This window comes from Fusarium sambucinum, chromosome II, assembly GCF_050947815.1.
Source record: "Fusarium sambucinum isolate potato_lamoka chromosome II, whole genome shotgun sequence".
NCBI lineage: Eukaryota > Fungi > Ascomycota > Sordariomycetes > Hypocreales > Nectriaceae > Fusarium > Fusarium sambucinum.
Genome location: NC_139293.1, coordinates 775,251 through 787,176, shown reverse-complemented (window position 1 = coordinate 787,176; position 11,926 = coordinate 775,251). Strand labels below are relative to the sequence as shown.

General features: G+C 46.3%; 4 protein-coding genes across 4 annotated transcripts; 2 read left to right on the top strand and 2 right to left on the bottom strand.

Moving 5' to 3' along the window:
* Positions 1-2,610: 2,610 nt before the first annotated feature.
* Positions 2,611-2,850, top strand: FSST1_007048 (uncharacterized protein; the record flags this gene model as incomplete). The annotated part of the gene is made up of 1 exon (XM_083236620.1): positions 2,611-2,850. One exon carries the CDS (start codon positions 2,611-2,613, stop codon positions 2,848-2,850), a length of 240 nt encoding a protein of 79 aa, XP_083083009.1.
* Positions 2,851-3,442: 592 nt separating this feature from the next.
* Positions 3,443-4,280, bottom strand: FSST1_007047 (uncharacterized protein; the record flags this gene model as incomplete). Its single annotated transcript, XM_083236619.1, has 2 exons — positions 3,443-3,984; positions 4,031-4,280. The coding sequence occupies 2 exons, from the start codon at positions 4,278-4,280 to the stop codon at positions 3,443-3,445; spliced, it is 792 nt and encodes a 263-aa protein (XP_083083008.1).
* Positions 4,281-6,528: 2,248 nt separating this feature from the next.
* On the top strand, positions 6,529-8,163 carry FSST1_007046 (glycoside hydrolase; the record flags this gene model as incomplete). The annotated part of the gene is made up of 5 exons (XM_083236618.1): positions 6,529-6,631; positions 6,690-6,851; positions 6,910-7,233; positions 7,288-7,532; positions 7,585-8,163. 5 exons carry the CDS (start codon positions 6,529-6,531, stop codon positions 8,161-8,163), a joined length of 1,413 nt encoding a protein of 470 aa, XP_083083007.1.
* Positions 8,164-9,526: 1,363 nt separating this feature from the next.
* On the bottom strand, positions 9,527-9,970 carry FSST1_007045 (uncharacterized protein; the record flags this gene model as incomplete). Its single annotated transcript, XM_083236617.1, has 1 exon — positions 9,527-9,970. The coding sequence occupies one exon, from the start codon at positions 9,968-9,970 to the stop codon at positions 9,527-9,529; it is 444 nt and encodes a 147-aa protein (XP_083083006.1).
* Between the last annotated feature and the right edge of the window lie 1,956 nt (positions 9,971-11,926).

Below are 11,926 nucleotides of genomic sequence, written 5' to 3'. Positions count from 1 at the left end.
ATTAAACTCTATTTTCCTGCTTATACACAAATCCTGGGGCACATTGGCTTCTTGGAAATGATCTACACTTTGAACTGGTAGACTAAACCCAACATTGCTTTTTCTCCTGAAATACGAAATATCCCTGGTCTTGTATTAGCACCGACGAGAAAGAACAGCCTCTCAGGTTACTGGACAGGGTGCATTGCTCGCCGCTTTGACCAAGTCCTAAGGTTCTCGACTAAGGGAATAACTAGTATGACTATCACTAGCTGGAGTTGTGGTCTCGATCAGCAGTCATACGTTATCCAGTCGCATCTGTGGTTGCTCCGAGCTAACTAACTTGAACTAGACCCGTCAGCCCTACCTAAGACACTATGTCAGCAATCTTCAAATCACTCTCAATTTCTGGAGATATTGTAACCGACGCAATAATAGTCCACAAGTTCAGCTACAAATATCAGCGATAAGGCCAAATCCAATCAACGACCATGCAGATTGTCTGAGGTGACTAGATGATGTTTCCCGGGCATTATTTCCGGTACATGGACAGCATGCTTTTCACTATAGTACCTCTTATAATCACATTACTCCATACCAGATAACGAGGAACGGCACCACAGTAGAGATACATTACCTGCCAAAATGTTGCTGGCGATGTTATTCCCGTCTTTTACATTGAGTTGAGTACTAGTAGTGCTGACATAACCTGTCGTACCCACGCTGCTGAAGTCACTATCACACCACTACCCCATTGCTACTGTTACACGGACCTGTCTTCAAATTCTTAGATGTTGATGTCACAGAGCCTGTTTCACGGGTACTATGATGGGGAGCAGAGTTACTACCGATGTAGTAAACACAAAGGCTTACAATACATGTGAAGGGTCAGTATCCGGATTGAGACGCACAGGAAGACTGCCCAATCCTCTAGGCAACAAGAACATGGGAGAGCTCATAGCCTAGTCAGCCCTGGAAGTGGACGGTGCAACGCCAAGAAGAATTACTTCGGCCAGAATATCATTAGGAAGCCGTTTCGCAAGTTCTGCTGCGATACCGGCAAAAAGAACCTTCTTTTCGCACAATTTCAGACGTTCAAAGACCGCGGGCCAGGTCCTGACATCAAACCACGGGGTTTCTATCACGGTGGCTGTCCTCCAGGCCGCTTTCTTGTTGTTATCTACACAGAGGTCTGTACATGTGTTATCGCTGGTGTCGGCGGAATGGACCACTGTTGCAAAAATGACTACGCAGATCTTCGAATGGGAGAACCCCAAGTTGGACTCGTTCAGGGACGACTCCAAGGCATTACTTGAGGTTCCACCGGCCCCAAGACGGACGAGTCTTTGTTTCGTTGTGCGACGTTGTCTGACGATGGACTTTATCACTTGTCATTTTCGACTCGGAAAGTTGCTAAATGGCCGACAACATCAATGAGGTAAGGTACCTAACTGCCTCTGTCTCCCAGAAACTTCGATATTTGCCTGAATCTCATAGTCTTGCCATGGTCTACCTGGTATTTACCATCAGCCTCAATTACAATAGTAAAGGTACTCGGTTCGGCTGTTGTAGAAAGTTCCACAAAAGGGTGTTCGCACAAGCCCTTTGTGAGTTGTTGATGACCTATTTCTGGCATTGATCCCAGTAGACGAACTCGACATCGATTGGGAGAGAACGTTGTGATGGGAATCGCTTCCTATGTATTTGCCCTTGTGAAACGCTGTCCACAGATCCATCCACGAGTAAAATGTGACTCGAAATTATAGACTGTTTCAATCCTAAGCCTCACCCTTTGCAATCGCGATACCGTTTTATCAGCGCCTTCGGAAGCATAATATGGGTCTGCCCAATATTCATCTCAACATTAACTTCAAGGATCTCACCAGCAAATAGAATCAGATGCCCACTCGCTGGATGAAAGAAGGCCGGAATCAACAGGCTACCACTACCACTTCAGAGTCCTTTGAAGAAGAATAAGTCCGGGTTACCATAACGTATAGGTGCTTGATAGGGGTTTTCAGCATGAACTGTCGTTTGTGACTGTCGAAAGAGGGTTGAGAATGTGATTCGAGTGAAGTCGTGTCAATACCGCGAGTATGGCATATGCTTGTTCTAGTCTTCTTATCTTTGGGAGTCGAGGTCGGGGTTTCTCTTTTGTCCTCCAGCTGTCTTGGAAACCCAACAGAGACGTCGCTCGAGATATCGCACCGGTTATAGCCGAGAGACTCATGGCTGGGCATTGACATGAAGGTTGAAAGCATGCCATGCCAGCTTGCGTCGGAAGGGTGGGCGAAAATGGTAGCTAGCTAGCCGAGCTCGGGGCTGTAAGCCCACATTACTTGATTGGCTTTGGGATACGATTACTGAGCCGATTTTAGAGGAACTTGAAGTGGATGAGCGAATCGAGGACTAAGAGCTTCTCCATCTCTTCTGGATACTCACCGGGACCTTGACTCAATTGCCCATTCATAGGCAGGGAGTCACATCAATGACTTGAAGGAAACAGTCCTCGATCGGATCATCTCTTCGTATTGCCAATCCCTAAGGAGTTTTGTCCAAAGCAGAAAGTCAGAGTTCAAACTCGCTAATTCCTCTGGAAACGGTCTGCTTGGCAAGGCCCTTCTAGCAGCCATGACACAAACGCCAAATCGAAGCACACTTGAGAACGCTGGGAGTGAGGTTACTATCGTTCAAAATGCCTGCTCTCAGCTTTACCTGGAACCTTTGCAACTTCCCGACCAAACCTTTGCAGCGGTACTAGCGGAACTTGGTTCTCATATCTTCCACTTTGCTGGTCACGGCCGATCAGACGCTCGTGGCCCCTCCCAAAGTGGGCTCCTTCTTGAAGATGGTGTCTTGACTGTTGGATAACTTCGAGAGCATAATGTCCAAGGAAACATGCCGTTTCTCAGATATCTTTCTGCCTGTTTGACAGCTGTTAATAACATGCCAGATTTGGCTGATAAAGCAATCCGTCTCCTCACGGCATGTCAGATAGCCGGGTTTTACCATCTCATTTTTTCTTTTGGGGACCTTTATGATGACGCCTGTGCGGAAATGGCAGAGGCTGTCTATGGAAATCTTGGAGGCAGAAATATGACTGATCGTACAGTTAGCGAAGCTCTGCACTTTGCTTGAGTCCGGTTCATGAATGAGTGGCTTTCCACGGTGTCTCCAGTGGCAGGTTCCATTTCTATGAAAGTTGACTTGCCAACCGGTCTATTAGAGTGCGAGGAGGATAACCAGCAAAGCGGCCGGCCAAGATATTCGATAAGTTGTAAATCCCATACTCAAAGAAGAGTTAAAGCGCACTGGGTGCCCTATGTACATTATGCTCCATAGGTTCAGAAGGTCTGAAGGCATTTACTATTGAGACTTATTCGTCTTGCATCTACTGCCAACCCATCGGTCAAGGACCAAATACACTTATCTCAGGAAGACGATATCCTTGAGCTTATTGATGCTAGGGATCGAACTTGAATCGACCACTTTTATCGTGTTCGCCCGAAGTCTGGACCCGAGAGCAGTCTCCCAAAGGTAAGAAAGATCCAGCCCCAAGCCAAATATGCTTCTCGAGATCTTCCTCTGAGCCACTAAAACCAAGCTCAAAGTACTTGCTAATACTGATCTCATCCGCTTCAAGAATCATTTCCCAAAGCTCTAGCAAATCACCTGTTGCTAGCCTCATCCAACCCCAACTCCCACGGTGGTCCCAGTCACAGCCAACTACCCCACGATGCTGAATTGGGTCCCAGTCATAGCCAACTGTCTTGACAACGAATATGTCGTTCGCAATGTTTTTGAGGATTCCTTTGTCTGCAACAAGTACAAAGTTTAAGCGGGTACCAGCCATGTTCTTTTCACTTTCGGCTTGCTCTCCTTCTTCAAGGCAAAGCTTTCGTATACCGGCGATATCGAGACCAGTAAGTAAGTCCGGATCCTCTCGCGGAAACAGACGAAAAAGCCTCTTCATGATCTCTATCTGACTTGAGTATAAGGTCTCGTCTGCACCATGGTAACTAGTATTCCATCGATGATCCTGCTCCCGGACCTTGTCTGTTTCCATGATAGCCAAGTGCAAGACGGGTTTGCTGCGTCAAGACTCGGAGAAGCGTATTCCAGGGCTCATCTGATTCGGGACCGTAGTATGTGCGATAAATTGTGAACCCCCAGTTTCTGAAGTATTTGAAGTTTTCAGGGAGCATCCTATCAAGGACGCGCCTCTTGGTTCCAGGTGGTGGCCTTGGAAACTTTGGGGATTTCCATACAAGATCTATCATTTCTGAAAGTGAAGCGGCCATATCGATCGAGCGGAAGTTGCAAGAAAAGGGCGGTGTAAGAGAATGTAAAAACAATTGTTGGTCATGTCTTGATGGGACATTTCGTGTGGTCTTGGTGTTTACCTAATCCAGCATTAGAACATTATTGGACGTTCGCAACGTTCTCAACCAACACACTGATGTTATTACGCTATCACTTGCCTACCCCAGAGTGAGGACAAAATTAATCCACGATAGAAGTAACCACTTTGTACTTGGTAGGTCTCATATAAAATTTATTCTGTTTTCAATACTGTACTCTGTACATCTAAGGGGGGTCTGTTGTGAGCATCTCTTCTGTCCTGGAATAAAAAAAATAAAAAAAAACACCATGTGAAGCGGTAAGAAAACAAAAAGATACTCATATCAACGAAATATTAAAATGTGCAATTTTACTGGTGGGTTTATATACGATTTTTAAAGTCATCAAAATATCGACTCCATGTTTCAGTCTGCATATCAAAGTCATGGTAGATAAAGACGACGAAGCAAGTGCAGGTTATCGCATGAAGTTCACGATGAGACATTTCTGATTTCTCAGAGTGGATAGAGCCTCGCATATGACGATGTGGCTGAAAACGCGACACAAAACCGTGGCGGGTAAAAAGCATCTCGATGGAGTCATCAACGGGGTTGGAGACAATTGATCAGCCACATTAGTTCACGCCGTTGCCCACGGCATTGTTACTAAAAGTCAATTGATGGTTACATGGTGAAACATGTCTTGTCAACAGTCTTGGCTCATTTCTCACCAACTCAAAACACGTAAACCCCCAAGACGAGACACGCGTATGTTTGAGCTTGGCGCGTATCCGAGTTACACAACACACAGCATGAATACGGGTTTATTTATATTCCGTAGATACATGTACACACACACATACGACGGAACCAAACAGAGCACGTGTTCACTAATGCCGGGACGTTCGGGTCAGGCCAAGGTCAGTCAATTACGGCGACGCCAAGATAATGACGGGCTGCCAAGAAGCCCCTGGATCAAATGGGTATAGTATTAGCAGTCTTAGCACTGTTGTGGTCAATCAAGTTTTTATCTGTCCAAGAACTCTATGACTCGTTTATTCTTGAGACATGTGTATCTTTGTTACTCTCGTTCAGTTGACGCGTTCTGTCTTACTGAGACTGAGGGAAAGAAAAATAAACTCAGAGACATGAATTGTTGGTTTCACTGGTCCGACTCTAGAATAAGGTAATATTTAAGCATACCAGGGGATGGGACCAATCTTGTGTGATATTAGTCGTGTTGGTGTGGAGAAGAAGGGAGTTTCGGCGCATTAAAGTTTAGCGTGATAGGGGGCAATAGTAGAGAGATACATATAATTACCACCATGACTAGTATAAACTAAAGGTAGTGTCTTATCTGCAAGGGCTTGCGTGGCCTGTGTCAGTCTCCCCCAGCCTCAATCTCCAATCTCGCTTTAGCAAAGGAGATCTTGGCTTTATTTTGTCTCTGTGATTGTGATGGACCTGCCCAAGAGTCTCATCTCGGGGTGACATTCTCTCACTTTGTAGACTGCTAGAGACAATACTCTTGAATACCATCAGCTGCATCAACTAATGCACTGCAAATCAAGGCATCACGCTTTACTCCAAGATCAATTGCGTGAAAAACTGCCAATACAAACGCTCCCTCCTTCTGCCAAGCCCTTGGCCTACCAATAACCCCCCATGTCCATGTCCCCATGTCCCAGTTTGGCTCGTCTTGGCAACTCTACTCTAGTCCATTCATTGTCTACCTCTTTTGATAGCCGCCAAGAAGTTGTTTGATACAAGCTGCACTGCCCCGATGCCCAGACCCTTGGCTCGTAACCAATATGGCCATCTCCATTTCCCTTTTCCCCCCTTGCTCGTGTTTTGAACGGTGAAAAAAGGATTCCCGGCTACCGTCCCCCTCCGCTTTTTGAATCCCGTCCCACCTTTGATCTCCCCCCATCATCCTTTCTCCGATCATATTTTGTCTGTTCATCCCATGATTGACTTTCTAGAAGGGATTTCCTTTTCTACTTTTACTTTTTCTGCATAGATCTGTAACACTCGCTTTTTACTCTTCGACTCTTTTCTTTGATCCTGTTCTGGACTAGACGGGTATCGACGGCATCTTCAGTGCTTGTTATCGCTCGCTTTACAAGCTGCTACCATATTCACCGACTTCGCACATCGACAACAAATCTTTCAACAAACACATAGAGAGGTGAACTCTCATTCAGGCGCCATGTTGTTTTCTTCACCAAAGGGCTTCATCGCCCAAGCTACGCTGTTGGGAGGACTTCTGGTTCAATCAGTCGAGGCACAGTACTACAAGATTGGAACAAAGGGTACGCGATAACCGACAACGACGAGTAATTTGAAGACAAAAAACTGACAATATTGTAGAGGAGATCAAACAATCAGCGCGCACACTCGCTTACGATCTCATGCTGCAATATGACGGAAACACAACGGGTATGATTCCCGGTATCTTGCCCGGTCCTCCAACAGAATACAAGGGCGATTACTACTGGTGGGAAGGAGGAGCTATGATGGGAACATATATCGGTAAGTATTCAATTGCTCTCAGCGACATTAATTGGAAGAAAGTGGCTAATGAGATCAGATTACTGGAAACTCACAGGCGACTCAAGCTACAACAAGGTGGTGATGGAGGGTATGCTTCATCAAACAGGAGAAGGCCGCGACTACATGCCCAGCAACCACAGTGCCTCCCTCGGAAACGACGATCAAGGCTTCTGGGGCATGTCAGCCATGCTCGCAGCCGAAAACAAATTCCCCAACCCTCCCGAAGACCAAGCTCAATGGCTCGCCCTGGCGCAGGCCGTCTGGACGACACAAGCTAACCCTGAGCGACACGACGACGAGTGTAACGGTGGAATGCGATGGCAAATCCCTTTCACCAATTCTGGATACGATTACAAGAACAGTGCGTTTTATTAAAGGTCATGTTGTAGGATTATTAGACTAATATGTGTTTTAGCTATTGCCAACGGATGCTTCTTCAACATTGGTGCTCGACTTGCACGATACACCGGAAACGAAACCTACGCCAAACATGCTGAGGAGACGTGGGAGTGGCTCTGGGGCGTCAACTACATTGATCACGAGAGATGGTTGGTCTACGATGGTGGACACGTTGGAAAAAACTGTACCGACATCAATAAGGCCACTTTCTCTTATAACGCTGCTATTCTCATTCAAGGCGCTGCGTTCATGTACAACTTTGTAAGTACATTCCCATCCAGATCAATCGTTAGATGGTCACTAACAACTGCAGACAAACGGATCCACAGTCTGGGAAGATCGCCTCACAAAACTCCTCGACGCAACCCTCAAGAACTTCTTCCCCAAGAACATCATGTACGAAGTCCCCTGCGAAGGCCGCAAGGGCGCCTGCTCCACCGACATGTTATCCTTCAAGGGCTACGTGCACCGCTGGTTAGCAGTAACAACCCAAGTCGCACCCTTCACCGCAAAGAAGATCCTTCCCGTCCTCAAGACCTCCACCGAAGCCGCCGTGAAGCAATGCACAGGTGGTGATTCCGGTCGCGCATGCGGTTTTTACTGGAGTGGTGGTGTGTTCGTTGATGTAGCCGTTGATGAGACCAGTGGAGCTGGCGAGCAAATGAATGTGTTGGCAGCTGTGTCGAGTTTGTTGATTGAAGACGCTGAGCCACCTGCGACGAACAAATCGGGTGGTATCTCCAAGGGTGATCCCAATGCAGGAAAGGATTCACACGATAACCCTGAGCCGGAACCCATCACGACAGCTGATAAAGCAGGAGCTGGAATCCTCACGTTCCTTGTTCTGGCAGGTGGTTTGGGAACATTTGTCTGGATGTGTGCATTCGACTAAGCGATTTTTGTATCTGGCGTTTTATTACAACCTCGACTGGGAACTACGAGGTTTATATCTTTTTCTTTCTTTCGTGCGGGTGAATGGAGTTGGAGAGTCAAGGCTATTGTCATTGTTTGATGTCCAAGGCGATTGCCTGTATGTGGACGACTTGGATAGCCCACAGATAGGCGTCACGTTCTGTTTTCTCAACTCAACCGACAAGCCGATTGGTTCAGAATAGAATAGTGTGATGTATGTCTGTGGGCATCGCATTCTATACAGATTTTATAATTGAATGCTCGGCCAATACTACTACAATATAAACTATGCTCGTTCTTGATTGTGAGATGTCCCTCAGGGTATTAGAAAAATTGACCGCTGTAAGCATAAGAGATGAAATTAGTAGGTCAATTTATGTTTCTTAGGCTATAGTTCTTAGACTACTTATTTTTATACCCTAAAGCTTAGAAGGCAATTTTTCTGGTGCCCAGTAGATGCTGTTTGTGAATGCGATGCGGCCTGTAGCTGTACCAACGATGTCATTGAGTGAACTTGACGACGGGTCGGCATGTCTGCAGGGTGGGCAGCTATGGAGGGACTTCGGGACAACAAAAGGTGATACTGGCCTTGATGAATTGATGAAAGAATATACTTCAACAATGATTTCTCATTCCATTCATGCGTGGACCCAGATGCGCTCCCAAAGTTGACCAGAGACGTCCATTTAGGATAGTTGAGTTACCCAATCGGCCGGATCATGCTTCTTCGACGGAGCATCCCACGTGAACATCAATTGGCGTCACTACCCCTAGCGCTACCAGGGAGCCCAAGCCAACTTGAGAAGCACCTCTTAATTGATCTTAAAGCTAATCGCACTCACGATACCCGAGCGTGTTGACGATGAGTACCAATTCGCCTATCTATCCAGCCCAATTGCGAGTAGGATGGCCATGTGACTTGCAGAGTACTGGCAAAATGGCTCGCTCAATCAGCGCTGGACGAGCGATCACACAATGTAAACACTGACAAGGCTCAAATATTAACTAGACATTCACTACAGATTCTCATCACCAACCATTGTGCACGCGACAATTTTTTGCGATGTTTAGTGATGGCTGGATGACAATGACGAGTGCCAAGGCACCGGCCGAAAGCCGTCCATTCTCGGCCGATCAAAGCACCAATTATGTTACACTGTCATCACTTCACAAGTAACTAACAAGGGAACGATATTCTTTTGTGAAAGTCGCAGCCTCGAAAGGCAAGAATTGTATTGTATATGTACCAAGTAGCCATAATATGTAGCTAAAACCCCAATCCTCTTAATCTTCCCCCATATGTTCAACCATTATCGTATAGTCGCAATCATTGGCGAAATCGCTTATTTGGGGAGAGAAGCAGGAGCGTAAGACTGATCAGGCTTGACAATCTTGGCACCAGCGAGCTGCTTGTCGGTGTAAGCGGGCCAGATGATCTGGCGCTTGGAGTTGGAGACGACAGAGAGGGTGGTGAAGCCCTGGTCGGCGCCGAACTGGTCGCTCCAGCCAGAGGTGACGGTGTAGTCACCGCAGGTGGAAGGACCACCGGCGCGCTTCTTGGAGGCACCGGGGCCCTTGACGTCGTAGCGGCACTCAAAAGGCTTGCCGTTGCCGGTGTCGATGCCGAACTTCCAGTTGCAGATGGAGTCGTCGGAGCGGCAGTAGCGCTTGGCGTCGCGGATGGTCCATTGGGGAGTGGCGGCCATCATGTTGACGGTCTTCTCTGCGGGAGCAGCAGAGACGCCAGTGGCAGCGATGAGGGTGAAGACAGCAGCGGAGAACTTCATTTTGAAGGATGTGTTTGTAAGTGGTTGAGTTGAGTTGAGTTGAGTGTGGATGAAGATGTGAGTGAGTGATGAGGATGAGAAGATAGGATTTGAGGGAGAGAAGAGGATGTTTATATAGATATCTTTGTCAGTAAGTGGACACAGTTAGTTCGTGAATCATGACGACAGAGTCCAAGCTGGGTGAGATGAAAGACAGCAATGCAACAATGCAACTATTCTGACAACAGCCCAGCCTCGGCCACTCCTTAGTCGAAGCAAATGTGAACTAGGTACAGAGTAGTTCCCACCTTAAAGTTACCAGTTACTACACAACAGATCCATAACTTACCCTGTCATTTCAGACCTCGTGGATAAGAGGAACACGAGGTGATCGACGAATCTCGTATTCCCCATCCACCCACATCAGGCGATCGATCAGGTTCACTTCAAATCAGGTACACACATGTCGCAGCGGGTGTGGCTTTTGCGGCGCAACCAGGTATAATCTATGCATAAAACATTAATTTAATACTTTGAGCATTGATACCTTACAGAAATATCTCTCGTGTAGCAAGCTACTTGGTCTTTGCTTCGGGTTGTCAATGCCGGGTTTAAAATTGCCAAGTCGGGCACCCCGCAATTTGACTCGGGCCATTCGGGATACATGCCAAGCAAAGACAAAAGACGATAATCATTCCCATAGTACCTAAGCTAGAGTCCTTTCCGTCTTGTTCTATCAACGTCAGAGCTGTGGAGATGCCGTCTCAGACACTTGTCGTTGTCGTTGTCATATCATCCTTAATTTACAGCTGTCAATCCACTAAAACTCAATTCGTATTAACGCGAGGGGGGCAGCTAACACATAGTTAGTCCCTAGTATAAGCTTCCCTTTTAACTAGTCTAGATTGAATCCTTCCTTCACCGACAAAATCCCCAGATCCAGACCGTTTCTACGCCTCAATAACATGCACTTTTGAGAGAAAGCAGCCCTTCTGGGCTGACATGAAAAGTCACTGTCGGTATAGCGGGGTCTAGCGCCGCTAAGAATAGAATGGAACCTTTCTAGCGCATTCTGGGCATGGACACCGACCTGAGCTTTGCTCCCTGCATTGAAAAACAGCTCAACAATTTTCTCGTATATCAAAGAGGTTCACCATTTTGTACGTCATATCCTCCGATTCCCATCATAAAAGTAAAACGTCTCTTTTAGCGATAAATCCTTATTGGCGGGGAAAAAGGCTCTCGTATGGCAAAGATGGATACTCGGTTTGTCCGTTTAATACCCCTGCAGATAAAAGTATCCCTTCAGCTCGTATCCTTAGACCTGCATTTAGCTAGCTGGCTGTCTATCACGGTCGTAGTCTGATATGTGCATGAAAAACAAGTCGAGCTAGAGTAACGTAGCGAGGTTAATGGAGCTGTTTTTTATGTTGAGTCTGATCTGCCACTCACCTTAGGGTAAGTTGATGTCAAGTTGTCAATTGAACAGCGCTGCTCAAGGACATATGATGGATACAATCACAGACTCATTCATTCAATTAATTAATTGATGATCTTGTCACAGTATCTTGACAATAACAACAACAGACCTCTTCAATTAATTGCTTACTACCCAATCCCCCGCAGCTTACTCAACCTTAGTGCTACAACTCTCAAGATCTTCAAAATGCAGGGATTTCGCGAGTTACTCAATCGGGCAACATCTGCATTCCATCTAGTAGGATCAACCTCAGCACTACCACGAATAAATCTAAATGACATCAAGCGGCGAATCAATCTCTTCAAAATGCACAACGTGACTTTAATGAAATGCAAAGCTGAAGGAATATGCATGCACTACAAGATACTCCTCATACATAGTAGTTATACAGCCTGCAGGGATCTTATATGTTAGCTCGGTACCGAGTTCCCGTTTACTTTTAATCCTAGAAAAATAGAGTAAATAAAGCTAGAAAAATAGAGAAAATAACTTAAGTT